This window comes from Saccopteryx bilineata, chromosome 2 (genome assembly GCF_036850765.1).
Source record: "Saccopteryx bilineata isolate mSacBil1 chromosome 2, mSacBil1_pri_phased_curated, whole genome shotgun sequence".
NCBI lineage: Eukaryota > Metazoa > Chordata > Mammalia > Chiroptera > Emballonuridae > Saccopteryx > Saccopteryx bilineata.
Window position 1 is genome coordinate 114,691,670 of NC_089491.1, and position 21,457 is coordinate 114,713,126.

The 21,457-nt window shown below is 39.7% G+C and overlaps 1 protein-coding gene across 1 annotated transcript in view; it reads right to left on the bottom strand.

Annotated features, from left to right (window-relative positions):
* The window catches only part of PTPRR (protein tyrosine phosphatase receptor type R), a 299,896-nt gene extending 279,837 nt beyond the window's left edge, over positions 1-20,059 (bottom strand). Inside the window, exon 1 of the mRNA XM_066257665.1 lies at positions 19,926-20,059. Within this exon, the coding sequence (XP_066113762.1) occupies positions 19,926-19,983 (58 nt within the window). The 5' untranslated portion in view covers positions 19,984-20,059. The remainder of the gene's footprint in view (positions 1-19,925) is intronic.
* Between the last annotated feature and the right edge of the window lie 1,398 nt (positions 20,060-21,457).

The following is a 21,457-nucleotide window of genomic DNA, read 5'->3' on the forward strand; positions in this document are numbered from 1 at the left end:
ATAAGCATCCTAGAAGAAAACATAGGCAATAAGCTCTCTGACATCACTTGCAGCAATATATTTGCTGATTTATCTCCACAAGCAAGGGAAATAAAGGACAGGATAAACAAATGGGACTATATCAAACTAAAGAGCTTTTGCACAGCTAAAGACAATATGAACAAAATAAAAACACAACCCACACAATGGGAGAACATATTTCACAATACATCTGATAAGTGGTTAATAACCAAAATTTATAAAGAACTTGTAAAACTCAACACCAGGAAGATAAACAATCCAATAAAAAAATGGACATGAATAGACACTTCTCCAAAGAGGACATACAGATGGCTAAAAGCAGATGAAATAATGCTCAACATTACTAATCATTAGAGAAATGCAAATTAAAACCACAATGAGGTATCACCTCATACCAGTCAGAGTGGTGCTTATTAACAAAACAACACAGAATAAGTGCTGGTGAGGATGTAGAGAATAGGGAACCCTCCTGCACTGCTGGTGGGAATGCAGACTGGTGCACACTGTGGAAAACAGTATGGAGATTCCTCAAAAAATTAAAAATGGAACTGCCTTTTGACCCAGCCATCCCACTTTTAGGAATATATCCCAAGAACACCACATCAATGATTCAAAAGAAGAAATGCACCAAAGTATTTCAAAATTTTCAAAGGAAGGAAAGACATCCAAGCATTATTATTTGACAAGGTTAACATTATCCTAATTCCAAAACCAGATAAAGACACTACAAAGAACAAAAATTATTGGTTAATATTCCTGATGAACACAGATGCCAAAGTCCTTAACAAAATATTAGCAAGCCAGATCCAGCAATACATGAAAAAGACGATTCACCATGACCAAATGGAATTTACTCTGGGGATTCAAGGTTGGTACAATATCTGCAAACCAGTAAATGTAATACAGCACACAAACAGAATGAATAAAAGCACATGATTATATTAATAGATGCAGAAAAAGCACTTGATAAAGTACAGCACTCATTTATAATAAAAACCCTCAACAAAGTGGAAATAAAGGGAACATACCTCAATGTAATAAAAGCCATATATGACAAACCCACAGCCAACATCATACTCAATGGACAAACACTAAAAGCCTTTTCAGGGATATTTAGTTTCATCACTCTTATTCAACACTGTACCAGAAATTATAGCCATAGCAATCAGATAAGAAAAAGAATAAAAAGCATCTAAATTTGAAAGAGAAAAGTATAACCGTTATTACTTGCAGATGACATGCTATTATGCAGTACAAAAAATGCATATTAAAAGTGTGATATAATACCACTATACACCTCTTAAAATTTCTAAAATAAAAAATTCTAATCATATGCCATGCTAGAGAGGATCCAGAGTAAGAGAAAGTCTTATACCATGCTGGTGAGAATGTAAAATGGCAAAAGCACTATGGAAAAGAGTTTGGTAGTTTCTTATAATGTTAAACATAGTCTTTCCATGTGACCCATTTTTGTGTACTTACCCTAGAGAATTAAAAACTTAAGTTCATAGAAAAATCTATAAACAAATTTTTGTGGCTGCTTTAGTCATAACTTCCCCCAAATAGAAACAACTCAAATGTTCTTCAATAAAGTGAATGGATAAACAAATTGTGATATATCTATTCAATGGAATATTACTCACCAATAAAAAAGGAATGAATTATTGGTTCACACAACTTAGATGAATCTCAAAGGCATGAGCAAGCGAAGATAGTCAAAAAGCTACATACTATATGATTCTATTTACATGACATTCTCAAAAAGCTATAGTGATTGAGTACAATGGTTATTAGAGCTTGGGTTTGGGGAATGGGGAGATAGCATGAGGAGTTTATTCTAGTATCAAACTTTTCTGTATTGTGGTAGTAGTTACATAAAACTATACATGTGTTGAAATTTTTACAACTATACACCCAAAAGTCAATAGATTATACAATATTATGTTTTACAAGCTATTCTTTCACTCAAAATGTATCAAAGTATGTTTTTTCATCACTAAATGTAAATCTATATTATTAAAAAATGATTGATAAATTTACAGAAAATAATTTCAGTGTGTGTGTAGGGGGGAGAAAACTAGAATTAACTGGATTGAAGAGTGAGTAAGAGATAAAGGAGAAAACATACATGAACAACTCTTGCAACAAGTTTGGGTGTGATAAGAGAGTGACAGTGTTATCAGGAAGGAAGGGTCTACGGCCATACCACCCTGAACACCCCCGATCTCGTCTGATCTCGGAAGCTAAGCAGGGTCGGGCCTCGTTAGTACTTGGATGGGAGGAAGGAAGGTAGGGTTGAGGGATTTGGATCTTGTTTTCAAGATAGGAAAGTTTTAACTACATTTAGCAATTAAAGGAGTCAGCTGAGAAAGAGTGGTGGAAATATAGGGGAGAGCAAGTAGAATAATCATTAAACTGAGCTCCCCCAGAAGATCAGAGGAGTTGGGATCCAGAGTACAGGCAAGAGGATGAGCCTTGGATTGAAGATTAAAGGGAGGTATTTCTTTTATTACAATATAGTACTGAGATAAGGCATGTGGTGAAATGGCTGTAACCTATAAGGGCTATAGCAGGGGTAGTCAACCTTTTTATGCCTACCGCCCACTTTTGTATCTCTTTTGTAGTAAAATTTTCTAACCGCCCACCAGTTCCACAGTAATGGTGATTTATAAAGAAGGGAAGTAACATTACTTTATAAATTTATAAAGCAGAGTTACAGCAAGTTAAAGCATATAATAATAATTACTTACCAAGTACTTTATGTCAGATTTTTGCTAAGTTTGGTAGAATAAATCTTTATAAAACAACTTACTATAGTTAAATCTTTTTATTTATATATACTTTGGTTGCTCCACTACCGTCCACCATGAAAGCTGGAATGCCGACTAGTGGGCGGTAGGGACCAGGTTGACTACCACTGGGCTACAGGGATTATCAAGGAGATAGTAAATCCACCCCCAACATATTTATGGCTTAGAATCATCAGAGACCAGCTAGAGCCAACATGGCAACTAATTTCACCTTATGGTGACCCCCTAGTCTCATTAAATGCTCATTGTAATATATGATTAGAAAAGGAGAACCCATAAAAGGTTATAAAATGGCCCGTGGAGCTCTCCTGAGAAGTCTCCACCCCTCTCCCCACCTCCACCCCCAAAATGTCCTGGATATTCCTCTTTCTTATGGAATACCTTACCCCTGGGTTAAATGAGCCTCAGTAAAATACCCTAGGGAGGGGCTGCTCTGTCTGCAGTAGCCCACTCTACCTCACTTCTTCACTAATAAATTCACTTTCACTTTAAACTTTATGCTGTTTATTGTTTGAATTCTTCCCTGCATGAAGCTAAGAATCTACAGTGGATGTGGACTTTGGAGTCCTGGTACCCCTGGAGCTCCTGCATCCCTATGGGGGGAGGAAGGCAGTCAGGGATGTTCATGGGTCTGATGGTAAAACTTGAACAAGTTATCTCCTGATGTCTTCTATTTTCTCTGTATAGGAGGGGATGAAGAGATCTCGTAAGAGAGAAAGGACAAGAGCAGAAAGATGGGGGGTGGGTGTTTCCAGAAGAATGAAGAGAATTCAAACAGTTCTTGTACTGATTGAGGAAAAGGGTTGACATGAGACATATAGTAGAATTCATCATCTTAAGAGCTCAATGATAACTTTCTCCATCTGTAGGGGATAAAGTGTCTCTCAGAATGTTTAGTAAATGGCTTGTCAAATATACTCATCTGCATTTAAAATAAAAGTACTTTTATCATAGAAGCAACATTCACATGAGAATAACCAGTTTGTGTGGTTATAAAATTCCACAATTGAAATTTCATTCTGGATATGACCTTGATAATCTCTGAAGAGATCTTCAGCAAAGGAAAGAAGTGTATGAAATTGCAGTGTTAAGTTGGAGTACATTATGATTCATTATTTCAAATTAAATATTAATAATTCCTGGATTAATGAAGTAGAATAGACTTGTATACACACTCTTAGACTAAATCTTTGTATTGCAAATGCTTAAATCACTTTCAGTTACTTGTGAAAAGAACAGAAGTATGAGCCAGTGGTCTCTAAAGACCTGAAAAAAGGAACAGTCAAAAAAGGCAATTTTGTTCTCTGATCATTTCATGAAGTAGCAATCATAATGCATTGCCAACAATTTCTTCTGCAAAACGGACACATAAAGGGGTAATATCAAGGAAGCCCCTTGGTAATTACTACATAAGAAATGATGAGGCTCTCATTTGATTTATAAATGCCTCTCAGAAAAAGTTAAAAAACACAAAAGTACCAGTCAAAGTTTATATAGGAAATTCCTATTAATAGTATTATAAAAGGAAAGAAACATACTTTTCAAAAAAGCAATGAATTAAGAGGTAAGTGACCTAGATTCTTATTTCAATTACTTTCTCCACCATTCTCCTCTCATGAATGCGAACTTGAACAATTCTCTTCTTTATTGTTGAGCCTTAGTTTTTTTCATCAGAAAATGAAGGTTACTCTTATATATCTACAACTTGATTAAAAATGCACTTCAGTAAAAAAAAAAAAAGAAGCCCAATTCACTTAGGTTTCACTTAGTGCTAATTTTTTCTAAAAAGATAAATTTTTTCATAAGTACAATAGAAGACCCTTAGGGAACTTCTAGGAGCAGGGACTTTCAGAAGCTGTATCTTGGATAAGGAGGCTAATATTAAAAGTATTCTTCCAGGTTTTTTGTGTTTTTTTTTGTATCTTTTGGTATTGATAACCCAAGAAGTCACCACAGTACTAATGTTCAGTTAATAGTACCTGTAGTAACAACACAAAATTTGCCAGATGAACATTACAGCCTCCCCAAGATGTGACAAAAGAGATGTTAGCATAAACTCCAGGTATAACTTGTTCATTCCTACTAATCTTAACAGCAAATTACATCGGTATTTTTGAAAAATTCCATTAGGCTCTGTCTACATCCAAAGCCAGTTGCATAAAACTCAGTTTGTGTGTCTTGGCTGTGTTCCAACATGCATGCATGTACTTGCATGTGTGTCCAGAGAAAAACCAAGCAATTTGGCAAAAAAAATGCTCATCTTCAAATAGGCTATTTTGGCATAAAGTATTAAAAATAATAAGATGAGGGTCTCTACAACATAACAAGGATTGAATTTACAAAAATTGTGAACCACCCTGGTCCTCCCCAAAAAGACCTGGATAAACTTGTACTGAAAGAACACTTTCTTTGAGGAGTATTTTTCCTAAAACCTAATTTATGCACTGGCCACTGGGATGAGGTGCTGTGTCATTCTCCAGTACTATTTCAATGCTCCACATGTTTGGCCAGTGACGTGTCCAATATATATATATATATATATATATATATATATATATATATATATATATATATATATAATAAAAATAAAAAATCTACAGAAAAGTCATTAGTCTATTTTTATAGAGTTGGCTCTATTCTTTTCTATATAAGAAATGACTTGAATCCTACAAGAATAAGGAATGATTTTAATTAAGGCATTTTGTAAACTCTTCCTGCATGCCCTTGATATTAACACTCCAGATTTCCCAAATATTCCATTAGACAAAGTGGTTCCTACTTCCACTTCCAGCCAGTGGGCTACTCTAAGTGTCCCTTACTTCTTGCTATTTATTTCACTCATTGACAGTTGAACAGCACAGTGGAAAACTATTTGGGAGTCACAGAATTGACAGGAAAAATCCACTGTGTGATATGTGTTGCTGGTAAAATTACAGCGAAAGGGTTTCATGTTTCCTGATTTTCCCCAGCTTTAACAGCATTATTTTTCATTTGCTTCATAATGGAATATAATGCAGTTAGGACAGCGTCCTTTGGGACAATGTGACTAGACATAAGTCATGAAAAGGAAGTGGGGTTAAGACCACTGGCCGCATTCTGCTGGAGGAAGTGAGATATGTCTGCGCAGAAAGAAGCTGTCAGCTGCTTCCCAGGTCCTGGAGCACTGGGTTGAAGGATGCTTGGAGGAGTTGACAGGAGGAAATGCTACCGACTCTTAAACTCTACACAGCCATTAAGAGAAGACCTTCATCAAGATATGCCCTCTGGGGAAGCACAAAGTGGAGAAAGATGATCATATGGCAAAATAGCTAAAAAATGCTAACCTTTGCAGAAATCATAGGAAGTGAGTTCTACTTGAACTTACCGAGCACAATCTAATTTTTACTCACCAGTCATTGTTATATAAATAGCTAAAACATTGTTATTTACAAATAGCTATAGAGATTATAAACTACTTCCATTTTATTTTATAGCAGAGTTCTCTAGATGACTTTTGAAGGCTTGGCTATAATTGCAAGACAATGAAAAAGAAGTGTCAGCTTTCAGAATAATTCTCAAGAACAGATTAGGAATTATATTAAAACACAGCAGAATGAACATTACAACATACAAAAAATCAAAATGTTACCACAATAATGATGTGACAGAAACATAAACCCAGATGTTAGAGCAGGAGGAGGGTGAGGAAGGAGGTCTTCAGAGGCCACTTGGAGAGATCCCTGCCCTTGTCTTCTTTGCCTGCATTTAGAAATTTGAGGGGTACTTGGTAAGCCCTTCAGGTCAACATTTCTACTCCACCCTATTCTAGTCCCTTCATCCATCATTTGAAATTAATGCCACTGGACTAGGGCAATACACTCTGATAATTCCTTGGAAAAATGAACATCTGCTAGGGAAAGACCATGCAATTAATTTATCTGGAGCAGATCAGTGTGTCACACCTTTTCTAAAATACAGAAGGGGCCCCTGCTGCACTGGGAAGCAAGAACACAGCACACTCTAATCAGGGTGGGGAAGGAAGAGACAGTTGGAGGTGGAGGGTCAGCGTGAGCGCACAGTTCTAGAAGGTGAACTTGAAGACATCACGATCTGGGGCCGGGGAACAGGGGCGGCCAGAAGTGGGAGCTGATGCTGCAGGGTGAAGGTCGGGGGGACCAGACGCATGAACCCTGAACTCACTGGGAATTATGCTGGCTCAGCAGAACTTAACTCTAGGGATGACAGGATGCCGGACTCCCAGAATGCATGTGTGGAAACTCTGATTTCATGAAGTACACCCCTCCCTGCCACACACAACAAAGGTGTGTGGATGGTGTCTTCAAACTGGAGTATGTAAACCGAGCAGTGCAGTTTTCAAGGTGTATGTGGACATGAAGAGAGTTCAGCATTAGAAGAGGGATATTTTTATTCCACTGGAGGTTGTGAATCCAGAGAGTTTGTAAAGTGGGGTGGATGGAGTGATGAAACTACAAATCCCATCTGAGCCCTGAGAGGGGAGAAGGGCTGCCCATGATTGCAGCGCCTCTGATGGTTATAACATTTTCTTCTCTTACATGCTTCAGTTTGGAAAACAGCATTTATTCCCTCCAATGCAAACTTGCTAATTTTGTCTGAACATTTTTTTTTTTTTTGCATTTTTCTGAAGCTGGAAACAGGGAGAGACAGTCAGACAGACTCCCACATGCGCCCGACCGGGATCCACCCGGCACGCCCACCATGGGGCGATGCTCTGCCCACCAGGGGGGCGATGCTCTGCCCATCCTGGGCGTCGCCATGTTGCGACCAGAGCCACTCTAGCACCTGAGGCAGAGGCCACAGAGCCATCCCCAGCGCCCAGGCCATCTTTGCTCCAATGGAGCCTTGGCTGCGGGAGGGGAAGAGAGAGAGACAGAGAGGAAGGAGCGGCAGAGGGGTGGAGAAGCAAATGGGCGCTTCCCTGTGTGCCCTGGCCGGGAATCGAACCCGGGTCCTCCGTACGCTAGGCCGACGCTCTACCGCTGAGCCAACCGGCCAGGGCCTTGTCTGAACATTTTTAAATGCATAAGGCAGGGGTCAGGAACCTATGGCTCGCGAGCCAGATGTGGCTCTTTTGATGGCTGCACCTGGCTCACAGACAAATCTTTAATACAAAAAAAAAACTAATAATGTTAAAAATATAAAACATTCTCATGTATTACAATCCATTTATTTCCTACCTCTCACGTTCCTGGTTGCGGGGGCTGGAGCCAATCACAGCTGTCCTCCGGGACAACACCAAATTTTTATTGGATAATGTGTAACGTACATGGGTCATTGTATGGCTCTCACAGAATTACATTTTAAAATATGTGGCGTTCATGGCTCTCTCAGCCAAAAAGTTTCCCGATCTCTGGCATAAGGCAAAGGTTCTACTAGTATTTTAAAAAATGGGGGCATATCTCAATTTGAATTTTGTAATAGTCACTCTCTACAAAAGAAAGCTTTAGAGTGGATTCCTTTTTAAGATAAGGGAGACACAGAGAATTTAAGTGGTAAATAGCAGAGTTGGGATTCAAACCCAGATTAGATTATAGAACCTAAGTTTGTTGTGGTGGTGGTTTTGATTGTTTACTTTTTACCATGTTACATGAGTTGGAGTATATTTTTGCTGTTTCTAAAATATAAGCATCCCATGTCAGAACTAACTTTCTATCCTAAAGTGTGAAATGATTATCTGTTAGAAGCACCTGGCATAGAGTTTAAAACATCATAGTGATTTAGGAAATACTCATTTGTATTTTTCTTCTTTTTTTATAATAAAATCTATTTGTCTTCTCTCTATGAAATTCAATATTTTGAGAGGAGATCCTTTTATTATATTTTCATAGTTTCAGCTGACGTTCAGATTTAGAGTTACAAACAGTATGGTAATATTTATAATTTAACTCCATTCCTATCTGTCTGTCCCTATCTATCCCTCTCTCTGATTCTCTCTCTGTGTCTGTAAAAAAAAACTAACAAAAAAAATTATAATTTAAGCACTCTAAATATCAGGCATTTCCAATTTGAGGAAACAAATCACTCACAAGTAAGCAGTGGACACATGATGGGAAGTTCCGATGCTCTGGAGATACAGAGGTGTCCAGGGACACCAAGAGCCATGCCCACTGGACCTGACTTGTAAGCATCTGTTAGAATTTCCCCAGGGAGCTTCTTAATTGCTATGGAATATTTAGAAGCACTGAGACAGCTGCCTGACTATAAACTCGGATTTGCATAGAGGAGGGCAGCACCATAAAAGTTAGTGCAATTCTATTCATTTTTTTTTTTTTGCCCATTTTTTGATTGGATTGTTTGTCTTCCTGGTGTTGAGTTTTACAAGTTCTTTATCAATTTTGGTTATTAACCACTTATCAGACGTATTGTCGAGTATGTTCTCCCATTGTGTAGTTTGTCTTTTTATTCTGTTTTTATTGTTTTTAGCTGTGCAAAAGCTTTCTAGTTTGATATAATCCCATTTGTTTATCCTGTCTTTTATTTCACTTGCCCATGGATCATTTACATTAACATGGATGGACCTTGATAACATTATATTGAGTGAAATAAGTAAATCAGAAAAAAACTAAGAACTATATGATTCCATACATAGATGGGACATAAAAATGAGACTCAGAGACATGGACAAGAATGTGACGGTAACTAGGAGAGGGAGGAAGGAGGAGGGGAGGGAAGGGGGACAAAGAAAACCAGATAGAAGGTGATGGAAGACAATTTGACTTAGGGTGAGGGGTATGCAACATAATCAAATGTCAAAATAATGTGGAGATGTTTTCTCTGAATATATGTACCCTGATATCAATATCACCCCATTAAAATTTAAAAAAAAAGTTTGTGCAATTCAATTCTGAACTTTCTGATGGACTTGAGGTCTCCAAGGGAGCAGACTAAAGCTATATACATAATCGGTCACTTGATATAAAATTAGCATTTGAGAAGAGCTGCCTTGGCCAATCAAGAGCAGCTAAGTAGTGGGGTCAGATATTGGGGAGTGATTAATGTAGTTTCATGAAGAGTGTGAGGCTGTGTTTGACCATCCCCGATAGATGGTCTGCCCATCTCCATGTTCCTCTCTTTACATTCAAACGGCCCTATTTCCCCAGCGTTCATAGAACCACATGCAGCCTTCCACATGAACCTGGTGCTAGTGGTCCAGCAGTTCGCCGGGCTACAGACAGTGAGCAGGAGAATGCCAGCTGGTGGTAGAGGAGCAGCATTTCCAGGGCAGCAGTCCAGCAGAAGGCATGCAGAGCTGTGAGCTGCAGCCCTGCTCACGTGCTTGAACTTCTCACATGTTGTAGGTCCCTAGAGAGAGACTAATTAGGGAGGTGGCTCCTAGGATAAGTTTGGACTACGTGCTAAGCAAGGCGGTAAAATAAAAACTAGATATTCCTGATTTATGGTATTTATGTAAGTGTACGTGTGTATATATTTCCACTGACAATTGGGTAAACCCCAGAAAATTTTGTATTTCACATGTTGAAGACAGAATGCCAGATACCACACTTAGATGGAGCTTTTGGCTAAGTGGCATTTATAAAATGTTGTTATAAATAATTTCATTGAGGGGCTTGGTGGTGGAGTTGGAGGGACTGAAGAAAGGCTCTGAGGGAATGAGATCTGATGTCTTGGGCCTGGCCAGATTTCTCCAGTCTCCCAGTGGCCAAAAGCTATAAGATGTTTTTGAGCTGCAAATCCACTACAAACCTGCCTATTTGGCTAGGCTCATGACCATAGTAGAGGAAAACTATGTAGATTAGGCCCAACTGAAAAAAACAGTTGGAATTCAGAATCTTTCTTGGCAAGTGCACTTCTCCAGTATTGGTTCAAACATAAAAAGAATGAGAAACTGCTCCAATGTATCAGTTAACTCTGTACCACCTGACTTCTCCAACCCCTAATCAAATATTACCTAACACATATGGCGCTTGCGAAGACTGTGCAGTTTTGCATACGTCATTCCATTTAATACACTACCATAACAACCCTATGGCTGTATGGCATATAGTCTCCAGTTTAAGAAAAGAGGAAATTGAGGCTTAAAAAAACTTAAGTTACTTGTCCTCAGTTGTAGAGTTAGTAAGTGATCCTGTCTGGATTTGAGCCTGCCCACAATATGCCTGCTGCTCTTCTGCTAAGGTTATCAAAAAAGATGGCATTTCTCCCTCTATTTCAATGTTTTCTTCACATCTCTGTTTAAGCTATTTCATTTTCTTCCCGCGTGAATTTAAAAAACTAACTTGAATCTACAAGGCAAAGAAAGTAAATTGCCTATAACTTAAAACCACACCTTTCTACTCATAAATTGATGGCCTTTCAAACTGACTCAGCATAGGACTATCTATGTTTGGCATACTTTGAATTGAGCATTTCTCCAAGGTAGGTAAAAGTAACAGCAGTGATGGAAGCTGACTTTGCGCAGTTATGCATATTGCTTCGTTTTCCCTCCTGTCTCATCAAGAATTAGACCATTATATAGTGATACCACAGTAGAGTCTTGCTCTTTACATGCTGCTGTACAGGCCAGTGGAGCACTGAGATACTACTTCTACTCTGTGCTCATTTAGTGCTTTTTTTCCTGAGAATCAGCCATGTAGGACTGCCTTCAGCCATTGTGAAGATTTAAGCCAGAAAATGAGCATTGCTTCAGGTCTGAACTGGGTACTAAAGGTCATCAGGCAAAAAGCCCTGGCTGGCTAGCAACAGGCAAAACTGTGAAAACAAGGGTGTTGCCCCCAGGATAATCTTTCCTCCTCTGACATATGGCTTATCATGCAGTTTAGACCCCCTGACCTTTCCTATAGTTGGTCATGTGGTTTGGACCCTCCCCTGACCTTTCCTCCCCTGCATGTTGCTAGTCATTCGGGTTAGACCCCCTTAAAGGGGGAAAATACAAAAGGGCTGGAGAATGGCTCTTAAGCATTAAACCTCCAGGACAATGAGGTTTTGACCAGGACCAAATACATCTAGTGCTCAGACGTTTTAGCTCCAGGCCCAGAAAAGCAGCAAAACTAGTCAAGGATGTCATGGCTGACATCAGGATCAGCTACATTGACTGTGGATCCCCTGCCCTGTCTCCAACCAATCAGTGGAGACCACAAACCTGGAAGGACACACCTGGAAAGCTAATGAATATTCTGGTGAGATCCTTTTCTGGGACCTCCTCTAAAATCTTTATCCTTAAATCCCTTCGGATGGAGGACCCAGTGCAGCTCTGCGTGAGGAGCACTCCCATGCTTCCCCCCCCCCCCCCCCCCCGTGTGGGCTTTCCTTGCCTCGCTCTCCTGAGCTCAGAGGGCCCTTCTTTGCCTCTGTAACCTGTTTCCTGAGCCCATTCCTTCTACAGCTCGCTTCTCCTACCTCTGTGACTTTCTAAATAACCTTTCTCCTATAGTTAAAAAAAAATTCATGCCCTCACTGAACGTGGTATTTCAGTGCAATTAAAAATTATTGTCTAGACTGCTGCTTCTTGTAAACAATTAGCTTTTCTTTGCTGTGGATCCATGTGGCTGCAATTTTAATGGACATCAACATCTTAATGAATTGAAATCGAATGAGATTTTATTATGAGGAAAGTCTAGATAGCCATTATGAGTAAAAAATTATTTAAATGGAAAGTGCTAATATTCACAATATAAATTTGCTAATTGTCATTCTGTGGCAAATATCATTACAATAATGACACTCAGAGTTACATTATTCGGTGAATAAGCATTTGGAAATTTGATCATAAAATAATATTTTACCATTAAATATTTTCCTACAAAGCTATTAAAATCCCTTATGTTGGGAAATACCAACGTTACTCTAAGTATGTCAGCATTTGTAAGTGCTTTGAATACCAAAAATCCACACATTGACCAAAATTCCCTTTTAAAGGAAAAAACGGCTTTTTCTGTCGTTTGAATTTGAATTTTCAAACAGCTTGTAAAAGATTTAACAAATTTACCATAAAACATAACATCATGTTATCATTAACACTAATGACAATAAATGGGCTTTTGATGTGTGATTGCATAATCTCATAAAAGTGACATTTCATAATTCCTAAACCAGTCTCCATTCTTCAGGTGTAAGCATGTCTCCCATAAGAAAAAATGTGTCAGATCCAAAAACCACGGTTTTATAAAATCTTTGTCTATACTGTACATAAAAAGAGAAAGAAAACATATACAACCATCCAAATACTCAGAAATTTTCTGTAATGGTTTGGGTTTATAGAGGAGCAATGAGGGTTGAATTATTTTTGGTCTTGATTTATTGAACCCACTGCCGCATACTCTCACCTGATTTTGAATGTGTAAGTAAGTGGCTCATGTTTGCTAACAGGATAAATAATAATCAGAGTTAGGAGTTCTGGATCTATCTCAGTAACAGACACCATGCTATATATTTTATCTAATAGCTTGATCTCTTTAAAATATAAACATTCACCTTATTTCCATCCTGAAGTAATAGTAGAAAATCCATGGAGGAATATCTATCTATCTAGGACAAGTTCAACATACAACTCCACTACCACTAGCATTGTGCCTATGGAACACAAACATCTTAGAGACTGTGTTCGAATGAAAGCTTTTCTGTCCCATTTCCACTTCTTTGTAACCCGCAAATGTAAACTGGATAGAAGGAGCAGTAGTCAAGTCATGAAAAGGAGATATAATCTCTCTGTCAATATAAATTAATCATAATTTATTTTGTCAAATGCATTCTGACACCATTCATTCATTGTACATTTGTTGATGGGGATACTAGATAACACACACAATTGTAGGGAATAGGTATATGGAGATAAAAGCCACAATTCTGTCATTGCTGTCAAAAAGCTTCAATAATCCAGTTAAGTGCACTAATAGAGGAATATAAAGGGCCCGAAAGGAAGCTAGGGAAACTGCTTGAACGAGGTGGGGTGTCAAAGGAAGGGTTCTCAAAGCAGGCAATGCTTGACCAAGATATGAAATTGGAGGGTTATCTTGAAAAAGAAGCAGAGTATGGGTATTCACGACAGGCGGAATAAAATGTGACAAGGATGAGAGCCAATAGCAAACCAAAAAAAATTTTGTCTTAGTATGATAATAATGTGCAAAGAAGGACATGATGACAGGAAATAAAGATGGAGTTAGGAAAAACCTGATGGTGAAAGACTTTGCCATGCTGATGAGCTTGGGTTTTTTTTGTTTTGTTTTTTGTATTTTTCTGAAGTTGGAAACGGGGAGGCAGTCAGACAGACTCCCACACGCGCCCGACTAGGATCCACCCGGCACGTCCACCAGGGGGCGATGCTCTGCCCATCTGGGGCGTTGCTCCGCTGCAATTGGAGCCATTCTAGTGCCTGAGGCAGAGGCCATGGAGCCATCCTCAGCACCTGGGCCAACTTTGCTCCAATGGAGCCTTGGCTGCGAGAGGGGAAGAGAGAGACAGAGAGGAAGGAGAGGGGGAGGAGTGGAGAAGCAGGTGGGCATTTCTCCTGTGTGCTCTGGCCGGGAATCGAACCCGGGACTCCTGCATGCCAGGCCGACGTTCTACTACTGAGCCAACCAGCCAGGGCCGAGATTGGGTTTTATTCTAAGAAAAAATAGCTGCATTTAAAATATTTACAAAGAGAAAATATGATCTAAAAACATCTGCATTTTAGAGCTTTACCTCTGACATTATTATGGAGAATGGATTTGAGAGTAGGTTGTAGCATACCATCCCAAGGTGGTGATATGGACATGAGAGTGGGGAAGACTTGATGAGAAGATGAGGTGACCTTTTGAATGAAAGCAGCAAAGGATGGGTACAGGATAAATTACTTTGGGGGATCCTGGTGTTATTTACAATTATAGAAAACATGGAAATAAGAGCAATTGCAATGGGAAGTGCTAAATATTAACAGTGGGGTATGAGATGCTTGTGGGATATTCAGTGACCTTTGGGTGGCTATAAATATAGAACTGGAGTTCAGTAGGTGTCTGATGGTTTAGGAATCTTTGGTCTGTAGGTATGAATATAATTATCCAGGAAGATTGTAGAGAGAAAAAAAGAAAATAAGACCAAGGACACATACATTCTAGAGAGTGCAAACCATTAAATAATACTCAGAGGCAGACCTAAAAGGAGAAACTGAGGAATGGCTGGTGAGTAATGCTAGAAATGCTAGCAAGTAGTGGCTATGCATGGAAATTAAGGAGAAGAATTTTCAAAACTCAGGAAGAGATCGAATTAGACAAATGCTGTAAATATCTATTGGTAAGAAGATGAAAGCTGGCCACCTTAATTATATTCAAAAGTAGAGTGACAGTTTGAAGACTAGAGTTGTTAAAGAAGTAGATGAGAAACAAAGAAGAGAGACTGACTGTAGATAATGCATCCCAGAATTTTTACAAGATGACTGTCATGATGTGGTCTCCAATGGAATATTCAATTCCAAGAATATGCTAGGCATGTGAGGTCTCCAATGTTTATATACTTATACCTTGAATGCCAAAGAAGCAGACAGGTCTGTCCTACTGCCTTAAACCCTGCTTGTCAGTTGACTCTATTGATCCTTTCTATCACTATCACCATTCCTACACATATATGGCACTTTATTAAGAAGTGAAAATGTAACAAATCAGCAAGACATTTGGGCTGTGCGTCTGGCAGTCAGTTAGAAGGACTTTGCCACTGAGTTGATCTGTAGTTGTTGTCTCTTGCAAGCCTGTCCCTTGTTGTCATTCAGTTTACAACAGTGGCAAAACCTGTTTGAGATAGTACATCCCTGGGCATGCAAAGCTCCTGGGAACTATTTGAGTTTTGGCCAAATGAGTTCTGTTGAAGTTCATTCTGGAATTGGCTTAAGTGTTTTGCATAGGTGTCAAGAAGAAATTAAGTGCAAAAAAAAAAAAAAAAAAAAAAAAAAAAAAAAAAAAAAAGAGAGAGAGAGACCAGAACTATCACTGTTGTTTTTATTTATTCAGTGTATTTGTTTAATCTTTGGTAGCTTTTATGCCAGGCTCTGCCCCCAGATGCTAAGCTGGGCAGGATCTGCAATAGATACAGTAGTGAAAAAAATAGACAAATATCTGTGCCTTCAAGGAGTTTATATTTTAATGGGTGGAGGGAGAATCACAATAAGTATAACAAATAAGTACCATATTTCCCCATGTATAAGACACTTCCATGTATAAGACACACCTTAATTTGGGGGCCCGAAATTAGAAAAATAAATGTATTACATAAAGTTATTGAACTCAAGTTTTACTCATCATAAAATTCATACACCTCCTCATGCACACAAAAAAGCGGGAAATGCAAGTAAAAAAATCTACAACCACTGTATAAGATGCACCCAGTTTTTAGACCCCAAATTTTTTTTAACAAAGGTGCATCTTATACATGGGGACATATGGTAAATGTTGGGTATGGTAGGTGGTGAAAGACCTTTGGAGGAAAAAGTTAAGTCGGAAAGAGGTATAATTGAAATTTTTTTGGAGGAAGGGTGAATATTAAATAGGATAGTCAGTGAGGGTCTCACTGGAAGTAACATTTGAGTAAAGACTAAAATTGAAGGGTTCAGCCACGGAGACACCTGGAGAAAGAGTGTTTCAGGCAAAAGAAAAAGCAAAACATATGAGATAGGTAAGTGTCTGGCATCTTTTTGAAACAGAAAGAAGACCAATGTGGCAAGAGAATAACAAAAAAAGGAGTGGTGAGAGGATGTATCAGCAAGATAATGACAGAGAATATAGCAGGACACAGGCCATTGTAAGGACTGTGTTGAGTGATTTTGAACAGAAAAAACTGACTCTGGGATTTTAAGGGACTCTTCATTGAAAAAATACATCTTCATCTTAAAGAATAAGGTATCATTTTCCTATCAGCCTACCCTTCCTTTTAAGGATGATGCTTCTACAAGTGACCTCCCTGATCCTCTTGGTCCCATCACAGAAGCTACCTGTGGATCCATATTATTGGGGTAGCTTTTAGTTACCTTGGATATTCCTGATGTGATCTTTTCAACTAAAATTTATGTATTACATTGCTTCACAGAAAGTGTAAAGAATGAGGATGGTGAAGTAAAAATAATCTGTCACCACTAACTTAGTGGTGGCCTCTCCTATCAGAACCAGTGTATGATTTAATAAGCGTGCAGCCACAGGTCTGAACACCTGGGTTTTCATCTTTACTATGCTGAATAGTAAGCAGCTGAACAGACAGTAACTATAAATTTTCTTGTTAAGGGTATCTACAAAAATCAGCTGCCATGGATAGAGTTGAGTCCAGGATCTCCAACAAGCGCCATGCTCAGTAATTTGTTGGGATTATCTTATCCAGAGATAATAACTGCACCACACTGTACTCCATCCATATTCCCTTTCTGTCCCCACAGACATAAACAGACCACAATACTTAGCCCATTGAGTCAATCAGAACTCAGGGAGGGTCGGAATATTTTTAAAAATTTATTTTTGCATAGTGACTCAGACAATTATGACCAAATAATTAGAAATGGCACTCAAGTTGAAAACAATTTGCTACCTTACCATTAGGAGAATGACTATATCAAAGTCAACGGTTCCTGGTATAGCTAGGAGGAGGACTCCCATCCTGTCAGCCAATTTCTCCCATCCCTAAAGAGTTCTAACATGTCATCAGTTCCGCTAGCATAAAGTAGATGCTGGTATCCTGGGCATAACCAAAATGGGTCCATTAGCTTTACAGTCAAAGTGGCCTACAGCATTCATTTCCCTTCTTTATTAAGCCCACTGGTATCCTGAAAGGAGAACCTGCTATAAAAGAAACAAACTCACACATTCAACAAGTAGAGGCATCAGTGACTTCTGGATCTTTGTGGCCCCACCCACTCACTTTCTTGTTATCCACATCTACAGGAGCATAGGTCAAGAAATTTGTGTCTGTTTCAGTTCTACTGAAAAGTCCTAGCAATATTATTAGATAACTGTGATGAATTTTAATCTGATGACAGCTTGTGACCCACAAATTGCTGTTTAAAATTAAAATGCATTCAAAATGAAACTGGCAAGACAGCCACAATATTAAACTTGCAATCTGCTGTGATAAAAACACCTCTCAAAAGCACTATATTAAATATGAATATAATTCACTTCTATATAATATCCTGCAACTGAAATCTGAAAAAGATAGCCCTTCAAAGCATCACCTTATTAAATTTAGATTGGTTGAATAATCCTTTGCTCTTTCTCTGTCTTTTTTTTTTTTTTTTTTTTTTGCAAATTAAGAAGTTATATAGAGACAGACTGGTTTGTCTTTGTCAATACACCCTTTGGCTGAGCTCCAGGTATAGTAGAATCTAGTGCTACAGATTTCCAGATTCCTTTCATGAACAAACCTCTTCTGTTTACCTCATCCCAAATGTTCATCCACAATCAATGCTGAAAGGTTTTCCACCTGCTTAGTTTTAAGTTTATTTATAACTTTTAAACTGTAATTACTCAAGACATACATATTAAATGTGATTCTTAGAACTATTTATGCATTAGTTTTTTAAAAAAACAGCCACACTGGTATTTTTGATAGATCAGCTAAATCATTCTTAAACTTGGTAATAATTGAGATGCGCTTTTTTTCTGTTTTTGGTAGTGAATGTCAGTGCTATCATTAAACATTAATACAAGTAAAACTCAATCCAACGTGTATATTTTCATCCCATATTCTAACATTAAGTAATTGTATGTGGTAATGAAAGGATTCATTACAGTTGTTTGCAAATGATTAAAGGACCAAGTCTTACCTATTTCTAGTTTTCAAAAGGTGCTAAAGAACTACTGAAGTTTCTACACTGTAACATCATAATTATATTAACGTGTGTATTTAATTATAGCCTTAATGTTCCATACATTACTAGTTCAAGAGATTCATGATGTATTAAAATAGCATTAGCTAGAAATAAGAAAGTACCATATCTCACCCTTATTACTGCACATATAGAAAAAGATTCACTTACTTTTTAAAAAAGATACCACAGGAACTGTAATTTCTCAACCATTATTTTTATTCATTACCTCTGCAGCTTAGTACATACTCAATAAATGTTAGTTGAAGGGATGAATGAATATGTGATTGGATGACAAGCAAACTCAGGGAAAACACCTAGTTTTTGGTTGCCACAGGACTACTGCATGGACAACTGCTGTCGCAGTAGGGTTTCTAAAATCTCTCTGCCATATTCTGTTTTGGCTCATGTGCATGTAGAAATAAATGATAAAGGAATCAGTCCACCAAGTCCTTGCATTTATAGAGGCTGCATTATCCAAAAGCAGGGTCTATAGTGAAATTACATAAAAATTGCTCAGGCACTTTCTGAGGTTTTCTTCTAATATCAAATATATTTATATTTAGGAGCAGTCTCGCCATGACTCCTGGCTAGACCTCATCACATCTTCCCCAGGGACAGGGTCTACCCTCCCCTCCGCAGGGGTATGGGGGGACGGTTGTCAGCTTTGAAACTGTGATTGGGTTTTTGTTCAGTGCCCTCGGACGCTGACCATGATGCTGAAAGAGAGGACAGGGTCCTATTTTAAACATTTCCTTCCTCTTACTGGTTTAGAAAATTCGAGTGGCAAAAACAGGGGCCAAAGAAGCCTGGAGCGGCATCCTTAATATGAATAGTGTATTTCGATCTTTGAGGCGGAGATGTGGTCCATCGGTTACAGCCAACGCGTCCCTCTAAGCTCTCGCTAAACCAAGAGACCTCACAGATGTAGCCGCTGCAGTAGAAAAGGTTACATCCAGCAGGATGCCTTATCTGTCTCCTGAAAAATTGGCAGTCAAGTGCATAGCCTAGAAAGAGGATCAGGAAGTCTAGATGGAGGGAAGGGGAGACAAACGTATTCACATTGCAAATGTTCACTATTACTCGTCCAAGGTAAGGAAAAATCAAGGCTGATTTTAGCTTAAGTTTTGGCCCCAGTCTTCCAACAGGTGCATGACTCCTTCACCTCCTCCCTGTCGGTCCTGTCTTGCTTTGCCTTTCCAAGGCTTTCCTTGCCAGGCAAGCTTTTCCTAGAGTCTGTAAGCATGTGCATTTTCTCTCCATCTCATCCCCAGCCCCAGCTCTGCCCAGCAACCTCTTACCTGCAGCGAGAAAATTAAGAAGCAGGCACAGCGCAGGGAAGCCGACTGCTCTCCGCATAGTGCTTGCATGGAGAGGCGGAGGAGCAACTCCGCCACGACCCCACTTCAGCAAAAGTGTGATCAGAAGGAGCCTCCGCCAGAGGGTCTCTGGGCTCCGGTGTTCATTCGCAGGTTCTCGCCTGGGGTTTGCAGAGCGGTCTGTGTCGCCGGCAGAAAGCCTCCCCAGCTTCGCCTCCTTAAGGGAGGGGAAAGGAAGAGGAGGAGAAGGCAGCTGCTGAGCGGGCGGGGCTGGGTGGGGGCCCGGGCGCTCCGTGGCGGCGGCTGCTCGGCCTTCTGGAAGCCCCGCAGCGCGGCGGGTGGACGCGCGGCCGGTGCTGAGCGAACAGCACAGACGCGCAGCGACTACTGAGCATGCCCAGCGCGGGCCCCCGCGCGGCCCCGGGCTTTCAAAACGAAATTCCACTTCGGGTCTTAGCGGCCGCTGCGAGGGGAGCGGGCACCGCGTCGGGCTGGTGGGCTGGTGGGGGTGGTGGTTAGGGAGAGTCCGTCAAAAATCTGGGGTCAGGTGCGGTGGGGTTGGTCTAGATGAGAGCAGGATCTGGGGAACCAGAAGAGGGAGCCTGAGAAAGTGTCAGCCTCAAGACCCAGCCTACTTCTTCCCCAAACCTTACACGTGGACAGAACCTAGTGCTGGGAGTTAACCTTCGCAAGGCCGCAGACTGACCAGCTTCTCAGGGCTGCCTACAGGAATGGAGTTTAAGTGCCCCCTGGGGAGGGTTATTCTGGGGGTGCCCTGTTCTAAGAGCTCTCCCTTTTTTCTTTTTCCTCTCCAGCTCATCCTTGTATTTAACTTTCTCCTGACTGAAGTCCAAAGTCTCTGATTATAATGACAGAAAGAAATGAGGCCATTCTTTTAGACTAGTAGGCTATATCCCCAAAGAAACGAAGGCACCCTCTTGTTTTTTACAAGATACTCACCTTTAGTCTCCACGTTACTTTCTGAGGTGGTAGGTAATAGAAATACTTCTCTAACAGAGCTCCTGTGTCCAGCGCTGTCTCACTGCAACAGTCTAATATAAGTACCCTGAACCCCCATCTAAGACTGGAATATGGAGATCTTTATATTAATTCGTCTATTGGCTAATCACTCCTAACCCTGATGTTCCTTGGCCAGACTTCTCTCCTTCATCCCCGGAGCTTTCTGCCTCTGTGTCTTCCAGGAACACTGTTGCCCCTTCCTCAATGGCCTCCAATTGTGTCATCACCACACTCAAACTTACTAAAGGCTAACCTTGGTATCACTTTTCCAGAAAGCTCTGCCCTAAGTCCAGGTCACAGTGATAGTTCTCTTCCACATATGTGTGTATGCACAACCTTGGCTTAGCATTGCCTTATATGTTTTCAAAGATAGTCATTTATCTGTGGTTTGTCTTCCAACACAGTCAAAGGCTTCATAAGAACTTCTACATTTTTCTCTCACTGACATTGAATAAAACCATTTTAGGCAAATAAAAGGTACTAATAAGTGCTTA